This window comes from Budorcas taxicolor, chromosome 16 (genome assembly GCF_023091745.1).
Source record: "Budorcas taxicolor isolate Tak-1 chromosome 16, Takin1.1, whole genome shotgun sequence".
Lineage (NCBI taxonomy): Eukaryota > Metazoa > Chordata > Mammalia > Artiodactyla > Bovidae > Budorcas > Budorcas taxicolor.
This window is the reverse complement of record NC_068925.1, coordinates 51,814,642-51,836,395: the sequence shown is the minus strand read 5'-3', so window position 1 is coordinate 51,836,395 and position 21,754 is coordinate 51,814,642. Positions and strand designations below refer to the sequence as shown.

The 21,754-nt window shown below is 55.4% G+C and overlaps 1 protein-coding gene across 3 annotated transcripts; it reads right to left on the bottom strand.

Annotated features, from left to right (window-relative positions):
* Positions 1 to 581: 581 nt before the first annotated feature.
* SLC35E2B (solute carrier family 35 member E2B) lies at positions 582 to 20,991 on the bottom strand. 3 transcript variants are annotated; one of them, XM_052653771.1, is made up of 10 exons: positions 20,881 to 20,991; positions 17,833 to 18,066; positions 12,363 to 12,768; positions 11,841 to 11,976; positions 11,528 to 11,655; positions 9,775 to 9,895; positions 8,856 to 8,909; positions 8,434 to 8,506; positions 5,650 to 5,795; positions 582 to 4,333 (listed from the first exon to the last, which is right to left on the bottom strand). In XM_052653771.1, exons 3-10 carry the CDS (start codon positions 12,682 to 12,684, stop codon positions 4,096 to 4,098), a joined length of 1,218 nt encoding a protein of 405 aa, XP_052509731.1. In that variant the 5' UTR covers positions 12,685 to 12,768; positions 17,833 to 18,066; positions 20,881 to 20,991; the 3' UTR covers positions 582 to 4,095. The 3 variants fall into 3 exon arrangements, with proteins under 3 accessions (XP_052509731.1, XP_052509730.1, XP_052509732.1); XM_052653770.1 differs by lacking the exon at positions 20,881 to 20,991 and adding an exon at positions 20,617 to 20,700; XM_052653772.1 differs by lacking the exon at positions 20,881 to 20,991 and adding an exon at positions 20,336 to 20,458.
* Positions 20,992 to 21,754: the final 763 nt, after the last annotated feature.

The following is a 21,754-nucleotide window of genomic DNA, read 5'->3' as shown; positions in this document are numbered from 1 at the left end:
TGAATATCAGGAAGAGAACGGTAAACAAGTATCATTCACTTGGTGTGTGCACTCAGTCGTGTCCGACTCTGTGCGACCCCATGGACTGTAGCTCACCGGGCTCCTCTGTTCATGGAATTTTCCAGGCAAGAATACTGGAGTGAGTTGCCATTTCTTCCTTCTGGGGATCTTCCCAACCCAGTGACTGAACCTTCCTCTCTTGCATTTCCTGCTTTGGGAAGCGAATTCTTTACCACTTAACGCCACCTCCAGTTTACTACCTGGCCAGAAATGGAAAATGTAGAAAAATGTGACAAGAAATTAGGGCCCAAAGAGGGTTATGGAAGTGAAATTCTTTCTCTTCCTGGAAAGAAATATTTTTTCTGTGCCCAAGCTCTTATTTTGCTTCCTGAGTTTTTGGTGACAGGAAAAACCTTCAAAAAAAAACAGATGAAGGCAGTAAGAACCCACCCATGTTCATTTCAGTAGCCCAAACACTTGAGTCTTACACAAAGGAGAAAACAAAGTACACACTGAACATTTATTTTACTTTTCCAGAACAAGAGTCCTAGATAGTTGCTACCATGGTAGCTTAATTTGGACAAAGCAACCAGTAGGCATCCACAGGATTAATTATACAGCATTGATGTATTACCATAGCAGAATACACAGTGACTCACTAAATTATGTAACCACCATTTTTCTAGGAAAAATTTATCTAATTGCATAAATACTGGAATAGGTGAAATAAAAAAACACTAAAATTTTGACTAATGTACTTTTAGTTCTCCACAGGTTTTTTTTTTTGGGGGGGGGAGGTGTAAAGCAAGTATAATTTGGTTCTGATATAGACAGTTTATTCATATAATTTTCAAGTTTTTCAGTATGGGACAGTCACCCTCACTGTGACCCTCTGCAATGGTGGGTCCACAATACCCCCTGGGTGGGTTCCGACTCAACTCACACATCTACAGTCTAGAAATAGCACATCAACTGAATGCCAGTTTCCCTCAAGTGAAAAGTGAGAAAAAAAAATACTATGCCAATTAGAACAATTCCCAAGTTAGTCTGGACATCTAGACAAGGATGCAATGGCAGCATCCAAGCTCTCCGGAGAAGAGGAGGAAATACTACAGAGAGAGAAAACTGGAAGGTTTTATATCCAGAGCATCAGGGTGAGCAACCCAAGTGATGGTTGGCACAACCACCTGGCTGCTCTTTGCTCTTCAGGAGAGAGAAACAGGCCAACTCATCAGGGAAGCAGGAGCGTTCTTATTATAAGCTAGGAAAATGAAAAGGTCCCAACCAGGGCATGAACGTATTCTGGAAAAGAACAGAGCCCTTACTACAACATTGGTCACAGGCAAACAGAAGAGGGTTTCTACCTGTAATAGCATCCTTGTTTAATTTTTCCAACCTAGGTAAATAGTGAAAATACTTCCAGGCCTCAGGAAGCACATCCCCTGGACAGATGTAAAAAGTCATGTTGCGTTTTTGTGGTCTCTGCTGACCTGTCTATAAATGACCATCCACAGGACAGTCAGTGCCACACGGGAGGCAAAGTATTTCAAGGGCCTACGGGTAGTGCGGTTCCACGTGGCTTACTCTTCGTGCGGCACTTTTTTATTGTGTGATTTACAAATTAAAGACACATTTTGGATTATGCAAGAGTACTCTCAGCTTTCCAAGGCAGATGATTTTAATGCTAATATGCAGGAAGTTATGACTATCAGAATTTTTTTTTTTTTAAAGCCTTTCATGCCACTCAACAGTGGAAATTTCCTTGAAAGCCAGAGATCTTTAAGTATTGACATAAGCAAGCAGATGACCAGAGTTGGAAGCCTGGTTCACGAGTTTGTTTACAAAGACATGGACAACGACCACAGACCCAGAGGAAATGGACCTAGTGTTGGCGTTGGTACAAGCTGGACTGTGACGGTTCAGTGAAAGGAACATATTAGAAAACTACTAGACAAAATTAATTTAAAAACATGTCTGTACAGTTATTAAGCAAACGCCCACGCAGGCTGTGGGGTTTGAGTCTCCTCCCAGAAATGCCCGCCATGTGGACAACTTGGGGCAGAGTCAATGGACGGAATGCAGCCACAGCATGTGTCCTGTGGGTGCCAGGCCCCAGACTCCCTGCTGGGGATGAGGGGATGCCTCTAAAGCAGCTTTGCTAGAAACTGCCTCATTTACTAATAATTTAGGAAAATCTTTCTGGTCCCCGAATCTGGAAAATCAAGAGCCCCCTAACAACACTCAGACACAAGCAGCTGGCACCTGATCACTCTCAGATGACAGTCTCCAGCTGGCGACACACACGCTCCCCTTCTTCATGTCTCGCCAGCAGCTGCAGGTGTTGTGGCCCCAGTCTGAAGGCAGAGGCAAGAGCCCCCCAGAACTGGTGCTTTCCCTCCGGTCCTCACAGAGCAATGTGCTGCCCCAACCACTGCCCCGGCATCCTCTTTAGCTTTGTTTAGGGGTAAGCAGAAAAAGAGGAAAGAGGGGAAACCTGGGAAAGACACCTGCTACCCTGTGGGGGAAACTGCGCATGACCTGCCGATCTCTGAGCAACGAGGTCAGCTTCATAAAAGGTTGTTTGTAGTTAAAAGGCCCCATTTTTAACCCCTCATCAGGACAGACTTTCAAAGTTGGCAGAACTTAATGAGACGCACTTATTGCTCTTTGTTTCCAAGAGACTTGCTCTCCAGGAAGGGCTGGTTTATATTTTCCAGTTGAGAAGCCAACCAGAAAACCAGAGAAGCAATTAAGGCGCCAGGGCCTGGACAGCAGGGATTGTTCCCAAGACTCGTGGGCCACTTGTGCCCTCGGGTCGCTCCATCCCACAGGCCGGCTAGAGATGGGCAGGTGGCCAGCCCGCGGCCCCCGAGTTGGGCTGTGCCTGACAAGTCCCAGAGCTCAGGTCTGGTAGGTGGGAGAGGGGCTCCACCCTGACCAGAGTTCCAACAGGATGTGGGGCCAGGAGTAAAGAGAGAGGTGGAGCCTCAAACACCTGGCTGGCTGGCTGTCTGCCCTCGGGGAGGAGGGCCGGGCTGGGCCATGGGTCTGACTGGTTTACCCAGCACACTCCATGCATTTCAGAAGCCATCTGTACCTGTGTTTCCTTTTAAAACTTACACTGTCATTTAAAATGCAGCATAACAAAAGTGTAAACACTCCACATTTGTCCTGCTCATCATTCACGAGGGGGAAATCGTAACACCCTTGTCAATGAGACCAGGAGGCTCCAGACTGGCTGGGCGGAAACAGGGCTCCCGGAGCCCCTTTAGAAGAGCCTGCCTCTAACCTACGAGTACGGGAACAGAAGGGACACAGGCCCTCCCTGCCTTGTGGTCATCTACCTGCAGCTTTCAGGCCAGAAACCACATCTGGGTCTCAGTGTGTCGGGGGGGCAACCTGGCTGCCCACAAGGGACAGGACACTCTGGAGGTGGGAGGCTCAGCATAGCAGATGCGGGGAGGGGCAGCCCACCGTCCCTAAGTAGTAGTGATGCAACAGCTCCGCCTTGGGTAGAGGAGATAGACGCCCTGTCCTCAGGAGCAGGGAACCCCAGGTTCTCACCCCATCTGTCCTGTGCCACTCTGCCCACTGCAGTGGCCTCCGTGCCCTGGCCCTGGGGGCCTCAGCCTGGCCAAGCCCAGCAGAGCCCCCAGTGGCCAAGGAGCAGGGTGGACTCCAGCAGCTGCTGATGGCTGACATGCTGGAGCCGGTTCCCCACACTGGCTCCAAGTGAGGGGGTGCCCGCTGGCACCTGGACATAGCTCCAGCTTCACAGCTGTCCCAAGTGGTCATCATTCACAGAGGAGTTGGGGCCTGGCCCGGCTGCTGGGGTGCGCAGAGGCTGCCAGGAGGAGGTTGTCAGGGGGCTCAGCCGTGGCTCAGTGGCAGCTGTGTTCTCCAACCAAATTCAAGTTCCTGCCAGTTCTGACAGCCCCAGAAAAAACCTGGAAAGGCTGCCCACCTTGCCTCCCACAATGACTGTGACCCGTAGAGCCAGGTGGTCCCACACCTGCTGTCCACGGGGAGGGAGAGGCAAAGGGGTTCCCCTGTCAGCGAAGAGGGTGTGGTGTGGTGCCCCCATGGCTTTGGGACTCAGTGGTGTGGCCAGGGGTCCTGGGGGAGCAGCAGCTCGGAGCTGCCATCCAGGGGCTGGGTGGTGGCCGAGGCCAGGCTCTGCATGGCCTCGCGCTGCTGTTGCTTGGCCTTATTGTAGAGTAGGACGCCAGCTGTGACCAGCACGGTGCCCACAGCTGACAGGCTGGTGACTTTGTTACCGAAAACGATGACGCTGAGCCAGATGGACAGGGCATGCTTTACAGTGCTGGCAACGCTGCAGGAGAGCAGGAAGGTGAGCAGGGGCCATAGGTGCGGTGACTCCACTAACCCCCCTTTGTGTTGGGGTCCTACCGACTAGAACAGAGATCACAGAGAAGAGGGACAACAGAGCTGGGTGGCATCTTCAGGCTCAGCCTTGTGCCTTACTTTGTCCTTTCTTTGATGGAAATATTTCTAAGTCAACTGTAGGCATTACGACCTTTCAACCCCAACGCTGCAGCCTACTCTCCACAGAGTGGGAAGTCTTCCCTTAGGAAAGCTGTCTGGGAGTGACACCATGCTGCTTGCTCACTGCTGGGACCTCGTGAGGATGCAACGACCACAAGGGTTTGTCTCCTGGGCTGCCATTATGGATGATTTAAAGTTAACTTTTGTATTTTTCTGCCATAAGCGATTTCCCTTAAAAAGAACCAGTTTCCTGTCTTTATATGGACCGTCACTAACAACCCCTGAAAAGCAAAGTTTCAGGGATATTTGGAAATAATTACTGTTGTCGTACAGGAAACAGACTCATAAAACATACTGACAATGTGAGCGTCAGGGGACGTGGCACTCAGACAGCCCTGTAGGCCCCTCCCCCAGGATGTGGGAAGAGGCTGCCAGGTCTGAGAGCAGCACGAGGCCCCTGAGGCCCTCAGTAATGCGGACAGTCCTGCTCTCCCGTGACTGTTCTGAAGTTAAAGGACAAAGGGCAGCTAGAAAGTTTCCACAACAACATGACAGCCAAATTCAAGGACAATCACTGGGTGGGTTTTCAGGCTTGCTGGCGACCTGGGCTCCTTCCTTTCTGTTACCAAAATCCGTCTGGTGTCAAATCAGCACTAAGGCTGTCTAGTTAGGGAAGAAGCTCATGAGACCCAAGCTTGGTGCTGAGTTCCCAGCAGGGACTCAGTGGCCACGTGGGGCTGCTGAGTGTGAACTGATAAAAGTCAGAAAAACAGACTTCAACTCCTCAGCACTCTGCCAGTTCCATATACTCAAAATCCATACACAGCCAGGGGCTCCCACCCTCCATCATTCCAGGAGATTCCCTGGACAGTGCTGTTCTGGGGAGAAGTACCTCACAACACTGAAAGGAACTCTCTTCTGTGCACAGATTCCCAGTGGGGATCCCCCTAAAAATCCATTTCACAGACTTTCCTATTCATGTTTCAAATGGCACCAATACAGAATGGCCAAGTAATTACGACCCCTGGGCGCAGCAATCACTACACTTGTGACCCACAATCACAGAGCCCTCTGATAAAAACGTCAGATGGCAAGCATTCCCCTCTGCATGTGACCCGAATGCACCTAATCTCCTGTCCTTACCTGAAGGTCACAGGGGAGATCCTTCCCATGAGGGCGTAGGCCGTGACGCTCTGCAGGTGGAACAGCACGCCGTCGGCCAGCAGCAGCAGCACCACGTCCTGGCTGTAGCGGAAGCTCCTCCCGCTCCTCCCGATCACCGGCAGGTCCTGCACCAGAGCCAGAGGGACGCCTGCTGCGTGGACCCTGGGGGAACTCTGGTGGCACCTGTGCCCCGGGGTCTGGGTAAAGGGCACGACACTGCAGAGGACTCTGGGGCGGCACATGGATGGCAGTGATCAAAACTTTACACACGAAACACACACAGCCTCTAAGCACGTGACAAGATGCCCAACATCACTGACCATCAGGGAAGAACAAATCAAAACTACACCAAGGGGGCTTCCCTGGTGGTCCAGTGGTTTAGAATTTACCTACCAATGCATGGGACGTGGGATCCGTCCCAGCCAGGGAACGAAGATCCCACATGCCACGTCGCGACCATGCCCGTGTGCCACAGCTGAGCCCGCACTCCAGGGCCGTGCTCCGCAACCAGAGAAGCCACCACAGTGAGATGCCCAAGCATAGTAGTGAAGACCCAGTGCAGCCAAAACAAACAGATACAAAGAATGCCTCGGGGGAAAAAACTACAATAAGGTAACAGCTCCCACTCATCGGGATGGCTACCATTAAAAAACAAAAACCAGAAAATAACAAGCACTGGTGAGGATAGGGGCAGTTGGACCCTGAGCACTGTAGGTAGGAATGCAAAATGGTGCGACTGCCGTGGGAAAACAGACTAGTCAACCCTCAAAAAATTACACACAGAACTGCCATGTGATCCAGGACTCCACTTGTGGTCTGTACCCTGAAGAACTGACAGCAGGGTCTTGAAAAGTACTTACACACTCACATTCAGGACAATATTACTCACAACAGCCTAAAAGTGGAAGCAACCCAAATGTCCATCATTGGAAGACTGGTAAACAAAATGTGGTCCAGCCATACATCTGCTGCTGCTGCTGCTGCTAAGTCGCTTCAGTGGTGTCCAACTTTGTGCGACCCCAGAGACGGCAGCCCACCAGGCTCCCCCGTCCCTGGGATTCTCCAGGCAAGAACACCGGAGTGGGTTGCCATCTCCTTCTCCAATGCATGAAAGTGAAAATTGAAAGTGAAGTCGCTCAGTCGTGTCCAACTCTTCGAGACCCCATGGACTGAAGCCTACCAGGCTCCTCCATCCATGGGATTTTCCAGGCAAGAGTACTGGAGTGGGGTGCCATTGCCTTCTCCGCCATACATCTATTCAGCCTTAAACAGGGAAGAGGTCCTGACACCTGCTCCATCGTGGATGGACCTTGTGACATGAAGCTGAGTGAAATGAACTACGTTCAAGAGGACAAATCTTATGTGATTCCACTTCTATGAGGTCCCTGGAGGAGTCAGAGTCACAGAGACACAAGGTAGGAGGGTGGGAACCAGGGGTGGGGGGAGAGGGTAACAAAATTCAGAACCCCTCCCCCAACGTATGTCTCTTTGGCATAAGGATTATTTTTGAACTGAAAGCACTGAGAAAACAGCAGGTGCCAGAAGGGTGCTCTGACCTCTCTTTTCCTTCCCAGAAGCAGGAGACAAACCCCACATGGGAGCTGCCCCTTCCCCCCAACCAGGAGGAGAGGGGATTCAGGGGCCTTGTCATCATCCCCTTCGTCCCCCTTCAGCCGCCCCAGTGTCTCAGTCACTTGCCCACAATCACCTCCTCATTCACCCTGACGTGGAAGCACTGAGGTTCTGCCACATGTTTGGGGGCTTCATTTGCTTCAGCATCACATGAAGCTCGTATTGTATGAACTTATGTCCTTGTCTCCTGTTGATCTAAGTCAGTTTAACTCTCAGGCCCAGCTGGAACTCCTGGGGGTGGAGTAAGTCTTGCCCCCTCCACCCAGTGGGGTGGGGTGGGGTGAGGAGTTAGCATTTAATGGGTCAGAGCTTCAGTTTGAGACGATGAAAAAATTGGGGTGATGGTCACACAACGATGTGAATAACGTACCTGAAGTACACTGGAAAATGGCTAGAATGGTAAATTTGATAGTATTTTATAATAATAAAGTAAGTTTAGATGTGAATGTTCTTTTACTCAACCATTCCAATCCAAGAACAAAACCCAGAGGAAAATCCTCACCCACTTAAGACATGACACACGGAATTCCCTGTTATGTGCTGCATGTACAGAGCAGTGGCAGGGCCAGACCAGCACGTCTGGTGGGTCAGGGCAGAGCTTGGACTGGACAGCCCAGTGCCACTGCGTTGAGGAGACAGGTCCACACAGAGGCACACCTGTGCTCCTACGGGACTCACGACACACGTCAGCAGGTCTGTGGCCTCACAGACACACCGAGGGAGCAGTTGCACTAGGAGGGGGCGTGCGAGGGGCTGGGGAGAGGCCACTCTGTTTGACATGTTTCTGTCCTGTGACTTACTCTACAGTCGTCACAATGTTTTTAAGTAAGAGAAAAAATAAGGAACAACTGCAGGAGTTCCCTGTTGGCCTTGTGGTCGGGACTCAGCTCTTCCACTGCTGTGCCCAGGGTTGGGGAACGAAGATCCTGCAAGCCATGAGGTGTGGCCAAAAAGCAACACAAGAGTGTGCCTAACACCCTTCTGCCAAAGTTTCCAGAACTGGGGCTGCAGCCCGGCTCTCGCAGGCACTGGACCTGCTTGGGTTTGCATCAGTCAGGCCCCCTCGGGCACATGGCAGCCACACAGTGCCAGGCTCACCCCCTTGAAGGTGACTGTGATGGTGGGACTCACCATGAAGAAGATCCAGGCTGGGATGAGCATAGCCACAGCCGCTGTGCTAGTGTAGAACTGCAGCTCCGCAGCCCTGCAGGACAGGGCAGGCGTCTGAGCCTCCCAACCCCTCCAGCCTCACCCCGGCCTCCCCTGCCCTGCCCCCAGCCTCACTACCCACTGCTCCCCTGCTACAGGACAGTGACAGCATCCCTGGCTGAGAGCAACTGGAAACAGGTAGGTTTTTCTCCCCAGTTTCAACAAGGTTCTTTTAAAGGCACCAGGGAAATGGAAGGGTCAGGGCTGGGGCACAGGGAGGTCTAGGAGGGTTGGGGCTAGGGTCCAGGGTGCTCTGGGAGTGTTGGGGCTGGGGTCCAGGCTCTCTGGGAGGGTTGGGGCTGGGGTCCAGGGCGCTCTGGACTCTGTGGGGCAGTGACACTTACGAGAATCTGTATTTGTCCCCACTCAGGAGTTTTTTGGAGAAAACGTTCTGCAAACTAGAAGAAAGAAAAGAGATTATGTGAGCTCAGAGGCCACCTCATTCGAAGTGCCTTGTCCTCTGGAAACAGGAACACGTGGGGCATCCATGAGCCAGGCTGAGCTGCCCCTTTCACAGGTGGGTAAGCTGAGGTCTCGGAGGTGGTGGGCATACCTGGGGTTACCCAGCTCTGCACAGAACCCCTCTTGGCACCCAGAGCTCCCACAAATCAGCTGCAGCCACAGGACAGACAGTATGAGCACAGGAAGACCCAGGCAAACAGGGATACAACTCTTGGCTGGGAAGGCCAGTGGTGGCTGAGAGGAGACAGGACAGTGTACAGCTTCCAGACCACCAACACTGCCCCCAGCTCTGGCCAAGGGGACTTGAACCAAAGTGAGGCTGGCAGAAGACACTCACAGGTCCGCCCCCTCTAGGGCTGACACTGCGGGCCAGTGGGAAACCTGGCAGGACTCGTGCGAGGATGGGTCCTGCAGGATGTGGCCAGGAGGTCTGAAGCATCTGCAGGTGAGTGAGGAGGCCTCTGAGACCATCCTGTGCTGGAGTTAACAGGTGAGATACAAACTGGGACTGAGCTGAGTTTCCAGGAACTAGAGAGGCAGAGAAGAAGGCTGAAGGAAACACAGCAAGTGTCAGAGGGAATGAAAGGTGGTTTCTCGTTTTACTCATGCACCACTCAGAAACTCTCTGGTCTCTCTCAAGTACCAGCAATGACACAAGCTTAGACACCTCCCTTCTCCCCTCAGAGATGGCGACTCGTGAGGAGCAGGCTGCATGCAGCTGTCAGCCATCGGGCCTGATGCCCGCTCTCCGGCAGTGGGACACGAGGCCCCACATGCCCAGCTCCCACCCTGCAGACTCACCAGTCCATGATGTTGGTGGACAAGGCGGCTGAGAACCCCAGGAAGTTGAAGCTCATCTCGGTGGCAGTGCACAGTGCCAGGCCACCCATGATCGGGATGAGGGAAAGGTTGACCAGTAGCCCTGCAGAGGGAGAACACATGGCTGGCCTGCAGTGCCCCTCAGTGGACCCAGCTGCCCCCTAGGGGTGCTCTGCTCACTTACTTCTCGCTGGAGGGAAAAAACAGCACATGCCTGTGTCACCCACTCCGGCCAGGCACGTGGGGCAGAGGGGTCCACACCAGAGTTGCCAGCTCCAAGCCCCGATTTCTGCACCCCACCCCACAGTCCCGAAGCTCTCACTTGTGAAACAAAGGGGCTGAAGGGTGGTCTCTAGGGAAGGCTAGGGGAGGAAGGAGGCCCCACACCTCAGGGCGTCCAGCCCGCCTGCCTTCATAACCAACAGTCTTGATAGGAAGGTGGAAAGTCCTTTCTGGCCAACAGAAAACTTTGTCACTGGGCACAGGGCCTCCAGTCCCCCACCTCCCATGCCTCTACTTTGATTTCAGACATGGCATTTCATTTATCTTGAAATTCAAAGCAGACGAAGGGACAAGCCCTCACGCTTAGCAAAACAGAGCAGGAGTGCAGCCCTCAGACAATCTGGTAACCTCCTGAGACTGTGACCACTACCCCGCCCAGGACAGTGCTGTCCACACAGCAAATGCATGGGCCTGTGAGGCCTCGAGTGTCACCACGGAAGGAGATGTCTGCTGGGCGTGGACCACACGCGGGGCCGTGGCTGGGAGGCCACCAAGGAGGCAGACGCCTGCGCAGTAGGCGGTGGTGGGCTCAGGGCTCTGCTGGGGCTGTGCCCGTTGCCAGGACCCATGAGGCTGCTCTGCTGGGGTGCCTTCAGGGGTCATCCCTCTGGGGACTACCTTGGCCCCACAAGTCTGGGTACCTCAGTCATTCTCCCCAACCAATTGCATTTTATCAAGATTTCCTAATTGTTCCAGCAAGACAGAGTCTTCTCCATGGCCTGACGTTCCCAAGGCCCCTGAAGTCCCCTCTGTGTGGTGAAGGCTGCAGTGTGGTCAGGCTGTTTCCCGCTGTGTGGGATTGCAGGAACTGCGGTCACACTTTGATCTGACTCTGCTTTACCATCACCTGCACACTGGCTTGGCTCCAGGGGCGGTCTGCGAGATGCCCAGTTGTGCCTTCTTCCCACCACCTCCTCCCCAGGGTGCCGGGTGCTGCCTGGTTTTACCTTCTGGCCATTTCCTAATTGAAGCCGACTCAGCTCCCTCTCCAGAAAAGGCGATGGCACCCTACTCCAGGACTCTTGCCTGGAAAATCCCATGGATGGAGGAGCCTGGAAGGCTGCAGTTCCTGGGGTAGCTAGAGGTCAGACACGACTGAGCAACTTCGCTTTCACTTTTCACTTTCACACACTGGAGAAGGAAATGGCAACCCACTCCAGTGTTCTTGCCTGGCGAATCCCAGGGATGGGGGAGCCTGGTGGGCTGCCATCTATGAGGTCGCACAAAGTCGGACACGACTGAAGCGACTTAGCAGCAGCAGCAGCTCCTTCTCTGAGCAGCACTCCTACCCCCAGGACTCCACCCCCTACAGGCTGGCAGGAGAGTCAGGGACATGTGTGCAGCTGGACAGTGTCTGCCCCGGGCCAGCTTAGAGATCTGTGATTGAGTCCCATCTGCTGAACCTTGGAGGGACACAGAGGCACACTGAGGCCGGGCGTGGGGGGCTGCTCACCAGTGTGCTCCCCCAGGACCGTCCGTGACAGGATCACAGTGAAGATGGGAGCCGAGCTCTTCACGGTCTCAGCAAAGGACACCGCCACATTTTTCAGGCTGACTAGACCCAACACCACTGTTGCAAACCTAAGACAATCAAAAGCCTCACGAATAAGTACATTCCCTCCCTCAGGAGTCAGCCTGGAGGGTCCGCCCCCACCCTGCTCCCCACTCCCAGGATCACTTGATGCTAACAGCCAGCCAGCTGGGGGAAGAGGTTTCACAAAAAACAAAAAATTCAGACACCCAACCTGAAATGTCAGCGGGCTTACCTCATCAGGCCCACGAACAGCATGGTCATGATGAAATTGGGTGGGTAAGAAAGCCGAGTTTTGTGCTGATACAAACAGCAGGGAACGAATATTTTAACACAGCCGATAAGCGTGGTTGAGAGCATCTGCACAGCCCCTGGAGGAGGAGACGAGGCCCATGAGCAGAGGGGTTCCCCAGGGCTCTGTCCCCACCAGCCTGGGCAGGTACCTAGTGAACAGAGGGGTTCCCCGGGGCTCCATCCCACCAGCCCAGGTGGGTGCCTAGTGAACAGAGGGGTTCCCCGAGGCTCCATCCCCACCAGCCCGGGCAGGTACCTAGTGAACAGAGGGATTCCCTGGGGCTCTGTCCCCACCAGCCCAGGCGGGTACCTAGCATGCTGGGTTCCCCGGGGCTCCGTCCCCACCAGTCCGGGCAGGTACCTAGCATGCTGGGTTCCCTGGGGCTCTGTCCCCACCAGCCCGGGCAGGTACCTAGCATGCTGGGTTCCCCGGGGCTCCGTCCCCACCAGCCCTGGTGGGTACCTAGCATGCTGGGTTCCCCTTCCAGCAGGGACAGGATGTACTTGTTGAGAAACAGGGTGCAGAAGCTAAAGAAGAACCAGAGTGTGAGGTAGGTCAGCGCGCGGGCGCCCCACACGCCCAGGTCTGCCTCGATGACGGTAGTCTCCGTGACGGTGACCGTGAGCACCTGCTCCTCCGGGCTGCCATCGCTCTGGCCCAGCGCGATCTTCTCACTCCGGTGGCTGAACACGGGGGCCCAGGCCAGGAGCGGCCGTCCCCCAGGCTTCTCGCCAGGGCCTGGGTCCAGCTCCACCAGGGCTGCGGGCTTCGCAGACGCCGACATCTCAGGGGTGGCAGAGGGCTTGGGTCAGGGACCCAGGGACAGAAGTGGCAGCCATGGCAACACCAAGAGGGGCGTGGGCTGGAGCTGACGGAAAGGACGGGACGAGGTTGTCGTGAGCAGCCAAGCTCCTGCCAGGTTCAGTCACCCCCTTACAGCAACTTAAAGCAGACTCGGGGCCACAGTCGGCGGCCACGCATCCAGGAGCCCCAAAGGAGCAGGAGCGGGAGCCCTGCTGAGACCACGGCCTACACCAGCCTAGCCTCCCTTCCCTCCCCACACACCCGACCCTCCAGTAAGTCCCGCCCAAAGCACCTGGTGACCTGGCCTCCTCCAGCTGCCCTCCTCCCTCGGCCTCTCCCTCAGCTCCTCGAAGCCTGTGTCTTCACCGCCCCTGCCCCCACCTCAGAAGCTGTCTCCAGTGCTCTGCATCTCTCTCCACCCACCGGACCGGACCGAGCCCAGAAGGGGCCCGCCCTGAGCTCCCTCCCACCCAGCTGGCTCTCCCGCGCTCAGCACCCTCCCCCACCCCTTGATGTTTCATCCAGAGTTTGGAGCTGTCCTTGGTGGGAGGGCTGACCAAACCAGCCTGTTCCCCTTGACTTTCCATTCCTCCTTTGCATCATCTCTTTCATGGTCCAACAGTTCTTCACCCAGGACCTGACAGTACAGTCCCCATCCTTCAGTGGTCAGTCACCTCCAGCTTGAGGGGGCAGTTTCTGAGCACAGACCCTGGGAGAAGGAGACTCTTCTTGAACCTGAGGGCCTGCCTGTGGGCGGGCAGGGGGCTGCCTCTGTCTTGCGGCCAGGAAAGCACGCTGCTTCCTCCACAGACTCACACCAAGTCTTGGTTTCTCCAGAGAGGCCTCCCTCAGTCCTAAGACCACACGCAGTCAGACCCAGCCTCTCATGTGTGCTGGTGGGTCGGTGCTTCAAGTTTTGGCTTTTTTCCCCGCTGTGCCACACAACTTATGGGATATTAGTTCCCCAACCAGGGATGAAACTCAAGCTCCAGCAATGAGAGCAGAGTCCTAATCACTGGACTTCCAGGAAATTCCCAGTTTGGGCTATAAACAGTGTCCCAGTGACGACCACCAGCCCAGGAGGCCTGGCTTCTCCTCCCCAGTGACACCAAACAGGAAGTCCCAGCCCCTGGCCCATCCCCCGCCCCCAAGCAGCCAAGCCGTCAGCAATGTCCTGGTGCTGGCATTTGGGGGATGCCCATCATGTTTTCACCTAACTGCCAGGTGTATGTAGAAGAAGCATCAGGTATTCAGCTTGCTGTGCCACCCACCAAAAGGGCTGGCTCCTCTACCATTACCGCCCCAGGCCCAGTTCTGCTCAGGCTTGTGATGGACTCGTGACCGCCAATGAACTCTGGACCTCTGAGTCCAGGTGGACTTGTGACTTCTGACTCCCACCCAGGCCAGGGCTCCTGGCTAAGCTGCCCCTGGCTCCCAGTGTCCACCTAGTGTCCTCACTCACTCCACAAGCTCAGCAACACTTGGGGTCGCCAGGCACCCAAGCCTCCACATGCACACTGACCCTGGGGACACCACAGCTGTCCCGACGCACCCCAGACCAGGACGGATGCGCCCGGCCTTCCTGTGGGCTCCACTTCCCCACAAGACGCACAAGCCCTTCGACCCCTCTGGCACTGCTGGGGTCAGATCTCCACCAACACCCCGTCCTCCCTCCTCTTCCTGGCCTGGGCCCCGTTCCCTCCAGACAATACCATGCTGGGAGCTGCACCTCCATGGGCAGCCTGGGCTTCTGGTCACCCTTCAGTGCCCTGGCACCTGAGCCAAGGAGATGGTGGGGGCCAAGTGCCCATCGAAAAGCGGGCGGTGCTGCTCTAAAAGTCACCAGAAGCGGGTCCCCTGGAAACAAAGACCAGGGCAGGAGGGACGGAAACCTCACCCAGGGCACCAGGCTCCCAGGGAGCTCGACTCAGGCGGGCCTGGATGTGGGCGCTCCAAGGACCCTCAGCGGCACACGAGGAGCGCGGGGGGTCAGGCAGCAGACAGCAGGGACCACCCTGACCAGGATCCTGCCTCTGGACACAGTCTGTAGGCGCTAAAGCGGCCCAATCGGGGCCCTGCACCAGAGGGAGGGGTCGGGTGCCCTGGAGAACCGATTCCAACTCAGTCTGAGGACCTTCCTGGGTGAAGATCAAAGATCAGCAATCACCCTGAGGGTTGGGGAGGAGTTACCTCCCGGAAACTCAAGGAGAGACAGACGCAAACTCAAGGAGGGACAGAAGGCAGGACGCTGTCCTGCGGACAGACAAAAAACCGTCAGGAACAAATCAGTGGGAGGAAAAAATGGAAAGCCTAGAGAGGAAGCAACCACGATCCCATGGTGGCCTCAGACTATCTCCCAGCAGGGCGTTAGCCAGTGACCAGAGCCCATCACAACTTTACTCCCCAGAGAAATAAGCGGTTGCCCCCCCATGGAGTCACCAAAGTGGAACCCCCAGGGATGAGACAGACACCACGCGTCCTGATCCACCACACTGAACCTGGTGCCGCTGCAGTTTCCCTGCCATGAGCGCAACTCTGATGGTGAGAGAGTGAGGGTCTTGAAAGAAAGCCGAGCAGAGGAGGCTGGACGGCAGAGGGCCGAGCACCAGGCCAGGGTGCAGATCCTCACAGCAACCATGCCCCGGATCCTGCCAACGCCAGCACTTTCTAAACACTTATGCCCTTGGGAACCAGGTCCACGCTCCATGTGCTTAAAAAACAAAAATGCCCATATCAATAACACGTCTAGATACAAAGTCTCTAACGCGCAATACAGACAGAAATACCTAAACCAAAGCACAACTCAGAGGAACAACTTCAGCCCACTGAGGAGCGAAGGGAAGGAAGCGACTGGGGAGCCTGTGCATGGGTGCTGAGGTCAAGCGCGGGCTCCAGACGAGACCTGGGCGAGTCTGGTGGGGAGCACTTAAGGAGGGGCAGACAAGGGAGTGGGCTGGGCGGAAGGGGGGGCCACAATGTGCCTGCTTCCATGTCCATGTGCGACTCTGCCCACGCGGAGGCCTGGAACAGGGACGCCCCCGCAGCAGGGGCAGAGCTGGTTTCTGAATCTCTGCTCTGCTGAACCGAATCAGCCTCCTTGCAGAGACGGCTGAGTTCAGGGCTGGGGCCACAGCTGGGCCGGGAGGAGGGTGGGCTCCTGGATGGCACAAGGCCAGTGTGAGGGGTGCCTGCCAGCGAAATCCAGGCAGATTGAGAGAAAGTAAATAACAGCAAAGGGCCAGCATACAGACGACCACCAGGATCAACAAATGAGGAAAGCTGTTCCTTCAGGTACAGGGTCACATGACTGACATGACTAGAAGATGTGCCACCAGGCCCCTGGCTGCAGCCCCAGGTGAGACCCACCGTCAGAGGCTGGAAGCTGCTGAAAGTTCAGCAGTGACAGGATGTTCAGTCTTAGTTACGTCCTTACAAGGTACTGGGCAACTACAAAGAGCACGATGGAGGCGCAAAAGGGAGAAGGGAAGGAGACTCCATTGAAGAAGGGGGGCTGCCCCCCAGATACTTGGAGCAGGCCACATGCTGCACTGGTGCAGAGACATGTAAACAAGCTGGGATGCGGGGCCCAGGGTCTGTGCACCGGCAGAACCCAGACCCAAGACAGAGCGGGGCTGCGGCTTCCGGGAGAAGGTGGCCTCAGCTCCCTGATACCAGGACAACTGTCATCCGTGCCAGTAAAGAGAGACCAGATCCCAGCCTCACAGCTCCACACATACGCTAACAATTCACAATATCCACAGGGCACTTCCCAGGAACCAGGCAGGGTCTGACCCAGCAGGGCACACATAATGACTCCATGGCTCTTCCCAACAATCCTGGGGAGGCTGCTGTCACCGTGTGAGACACAGCTTCTGACCAGGGTTGAACCTGGGCAGCTGGGCTGTGGAATGCAACCGTGTGAAACCTCACACTTAGAAGAAAACGTAGGGAGTATCTTCCTGATCCTGGGGTAAGAAGAGAGCACCGTTTTTTTGGCTGTGCTGCACAGCCTGTGGCACCTTAGTTCCCTCACCAGGGACTGAATGCAGGCCCGGCAGTGAAAATGCCAAATCCCACATTGGACCACAGGGAATTCCCGGAAAAGAGCATCTTAAACCAATCCCCCAAAGCATTACTCACAAATATAACAAATCAGATGAGGTTGCTAAAGGAAGAGCTCCTGTGCTTTCACAGTGCATCATGATGTAACGCCAACACACTAAACGACAAGTGACACCTGGAGGGGCCATGACAACACGACAGGGAAAGAGGATGGATACCTACAATCAACAGGAAACGTGTGTAACACGCCAGGAGGGAGACGATGTCCACACGCCCAGTGAACACAAGAGGAGCCGTCAGCTCTGCACCTCTGGACAACACACACCCAGCTGGAGGCTCAGAGCAACAGCACACTCATGACCCCACAGATTCTGTGGTCCAGGCGGTTGACCAGCATGATGGCGGAAGGGGCTGGGGTCTGACCTCCAAGCCCACACGTGCAGCTCCAGCAGCTGTGAGGGGAAGACCCTCCACAGGGCTGTGTGCACAGCTTCAGGCCTGTATCAGGGCTGGCGGCTGAGAGCCAGCGGCCGCGGAGGCCGAGTCCTCTTGGAACCTTGGCCCCTTAGCATTTGCTGGACAGCGCTCATGAGAAGCCCACCCTCAAGGAAGGAGGGTACAGAGGGTGAGAACACCAGGAGACAGGGGCACAGGTGTTAACTTGGAGGTCGCTGATCAAAGGAGCTGATCTCATCCGTAGTCAGGGAGATACACACCACCCACCCCTACTGCCAAAAGCCATCAGGTCTGACAACACCCAGAGCTGCTGGGAGGTACGGATCCAGAGGCCTGAACACGGCTACAGTGAGGGGATGGTACCAGAACTGGGAGAGGACTGGGCACCATGCTGAGAGGGACATACCTGCACACCCTACAAACCAGAACCTCCATCCTTGAGGGTCCCCCAGAGATGTCCAGCAGGAGTGCCCAGGGCGGGACTGCTGGTCACCACCACCAGGAGTCACAACTATCCACCCGCGAGGAGTGAGAAACGCCTGGTGGCACCCACAGCTGACGGTCAGCCAGGTCCTCTTGCTCAGATAGCAGGCGGGCACATAGCACTTACCGCTGGTCACTGGCCAGAGCAGCAGTCCTGTGCAGAAGGCCTGTTCCCGGGTGCAGTGAAGCCCCTCAGCGGCTGTGCTGGCATTGCGCATGGAGGCCGGGGGCAGCGGCCTAGAACCCAGCAGGTCCAGCTCAGCCAGGCCCACTGGGACCCCAGCTGCCCTCCCTGGCTCTGACCGCCGTCTTCTTTCTGTCTCTGTGACTCAAGGCACTTTCACGAGAGGCAGTTCTTATCCTGTGAAAAGCCAAAAGTCATCAGCCCAACCTGATAACGATGAAAACTGACCTCATCCAGGGCGGCCTGGAGATGGGGCGGACCAGGCTGAGCGCAGGGTTTGTGGGGGCCCCCACCTCCAGGCTCCTGGTGACACAGGTTTGAATTACTGCCCTCTGGGCTTATAGCACAAATGACAAGAACTGTAATGTAGCCTCTTCCGCTCAGCTCGGAGCCAGCAGCCTATGAGGTGGGGGTTGACTCCACTGTGCTCCTGTCCAAAGCCTCCATAGGACAAGGTCCAGATGGGGCACTGAAAGGAAACTAGCATCACGTTGCAAAAAGCACATACATGATACTTTCACATGCAGGCACTGAGACCCTCCCAGCCTCCACCAACCCTGCAACAAGGCTGCCTGGGGAGGCTGCCTGGTTCTGAAATGTGGGCGGCCAGGACAACCAGGGCACATTAACCACTGAAGGGAAACTCGGGGTGGAAGTTACTGACAGGAAGTTGTCAACTTTCCCATCCAGTTTTGCAGAACCCTGAATTCTGAGGCCCATCAGTCAGAGGTCAAGAGTCTTCTGTTCTACAACATGCAACTCAGGACACTCTCAAACACCTGGTGAGGAAATCTAGGTCGGTTCACACTGTCAGCAGGGCAGTTTATATAAAATACACTGAAAGTCTACAAATTTCATACTCTTAATTCAGAAATTCCACCTCTAGGGCTTTGTCCTAAAGAAATAATCCAACAAAGGCCCAGGCTTGTACATACAAAGATGTTCAAAAGCTTTGTTTTTAAGACTGAGAAGCTGACACTGGCTAAGTGTCAGATTAAAAAAACTAACAAACTCTGTCACATAATGGGACGCTGTAGCCCTACCAGTTGTGACAAAAATATATTTGTCATAGAGAAAATGAGAGCAGAGTCAGAGTTACAAGCTCTCTGTACATTGTCTTCAGGTTTAAAAAGTACCAACGGTTCAGAAGAACACAGGCCAAGGTAACAACTGTGGTCAACTCTCAGAGGCAGAATCTCAGATCCTTCAGTTTTTTTTTTTTTTTTTTGCATTTTCTCCAATTTCTAATTTATTTGCACTGAAAATTGATTTTTTAACAAGACCTACTATATATAAATCAGGGAACCATAGCCAGTATCTTATTATAACCTATAATGGAATGGAAAAGAATGACAAAGAATGTTATGTATGTACAACTGAATCACTTTACCATACACCAGCAACAAACAGAACACTGTAAATCAACTATACTTCAATTTTAAGACAAAAATAATTTCTTTAATGTAAAAACTTTTCCTGTTCCCTCTCAATATTCCTTTTTTGGCAGTTTAATATTATTTCATTCTGCTTTAAAATGTTACTTGCAAGTTAAAGGATTTTGGGTAAAAAAACATTGCACTCTACTGAAAAACAAAGAACTTTAAGCCATTAAACAAACAGTCCGCTTCTAAACAGTTTTTTTGTTTTTTAAACAGCAGTGGCGGGTGAGCAAGATTTTCAAGGCTTCAGAGCGTGAGCGCTGGGGGAGGATGGGGCGGCACTGCAGGCCCCATAAAACCCCCGTACAGAAAGTAGGCTGAGAACTACAATGAAGTCTTGCTCTGGGCCTGACTGGGAGTTTCCCCACCCAATTTACAAAATAACAGTTTGCTAGGACCTGCGCCTGGCAGGACGTCAGTCATTATATCATTTCCAGTTTTTTTTAATCCTGCGAAGACACCAACTGCAATGAATTTGCCGCGGGCGACTGTGCCTGGGAGCGGACAGAGCACCTTTGCCCGGTTCTTTCAGGAGCGGCTGCACCTGCTGCTCCAGAGCCGTGCCCACTTCGGGGCGCATCGGTGGGGGGGCGGGTGTTAAAACGCAAGAGCGCCGACCCTGTGTCCCCACCTCCGCCTCTGTCAGTACCCCCAGGTATCCAGGTGCTGTGGGCCCCGCGGACTCCCAGCTCCCGCCCCGCCTGTGCCCCGCCCGCCGCGGGCAGATTTGGAGCGGGAACTTGGCGCCGGCCTCGGAGACCTAAGGTCCACTTGGACGCCCGTAAGGCGTGGCTGGGGCCCACGTGGTGGACGCTGCAGGAGCGGACCCGGCATGAAAGCGCTAGGGACGGTTCCCTCCCACCCCCGGGCGGCCTCGGACGGCCAGGCGCGCGTGCCAAGGCCCGGGGTTGGCCGAGTTGCCAGGGAAAGCGGGGGGTCGGCACAGACTCAAAGGGCGACCCCCGGAGGTGACCCGCCCCGCCAACTTTATTCAGCCCTTCACCCACCAAGGAGCCCCCGGGTAGACGCCGAGCCTCAGGGACGTGAGCCCGGCCCCGCAGCCGGGCGGGGACCCGGCGCGCCGGAACGGACGGAGCGGTCATCTAGGGCCTCGCCGCCCCCTACTCCACACAGCGACCCGCCCTCATCCCGGTGACCGCGGCTCAAGGAGCCGAAGGCTGCGGGTCGGGCTGGGTGGGCGGACCCGGAGAAAACCCACAGGTCCCGGCGGACGACGGGGCGGGGCCGGAGGCGGGGAGAAGCCGCTACTGGCCCGGAAGCCACGCACCGGAAGTGACGCGTCTGAAGTCCGCCGCGGCTCCTAGCCGTCCCGCGTGACCCATCCCACGGGACTCGTTCCGCAGTGTCCTGAGGGTCCGGGCTTCCCAGCTGCCGCTTGGGTGCTGGCAGCGGGGACGCTCTGCTGGGCGATTCCCGCCGTGGTCGTCCCCTTGGCACCCCCTGGGCCGTACCACATCAGCCCACATGGGGATAGTGCTGTTGGGTGATGGAGACCCCCGTGGTCATCCCCTTGGCACCCTTCGGGCCGTACCTCATCAGCCCAGGTGGAGGTGGTGCTGCTGGGCGATGGCGGCGCGCGGCCTTGGTACCCTCCGGGCCGTAATGCGTGGCCCAGGCGAGGGTGGTGCAGCTGGGCGATGGCGGCCCCCGCAGCCTTGGTCCCCTCCGTGTTGTAGCACCTCGGCCCGGGCTGGGGTGGTGCTGCTGAGCGATGGTGCCCCCTCGCGGTTGTTCTCTTGGCACCTTCCGGGCCGTACCATCTCGGCCAGCGGGGCAGGTGCTTCTGGATAACGGCACCCTCTCACGGTCGTCCCCTTGGTATCCTCCGGGCCGTACCAATTCAGCCCAGTTAGGGGTGATGCTTCTGGGAACCGCCCTCCCCTTGATAACTTCCTGGCCGTACCACCGCGACCCAGGAGGGGCGGCAAGTTCGTGGAGGAGCCGACCTATAAGCTGGCTCTGAGTTTTGGTTTCGAGAGACAGAAATTTCAGCCTCAAGGAGCCTCCCCCAGAAGAGGAAAGACAAAGGGACTGTCCTAGCTGAGGAAGCCAGCAACGGAGGAGCTCTAGGGGCAGCTAGAATCCGAGGCCACGCCCCTGACGAGGACGCTGGTTGGCTGAGTTTGGGGAGTTCCACCAGGGGGCGTGGCCTTGGCCCTAGTGGGTGAGGGGCTTCAGTGGGACTGTCTTGCCTGCGCACGCGCGCTCACTCCCCCACCCATCCCTGGCACCATGCGCAGCATCTTCCTGGCCGGTTTTCCTCCTGGCTTACATTATTAATTTTTAGTACAAAAATCGTGCCACATTGTTTGTGGGATCTTAGTTCCTGAACTGGCATTGAACCCGGGCTCTTGCAGTGAAAGCTAGGAGTCCTAGCCACTGGACTGCCAAGGAATTCTCTCCAC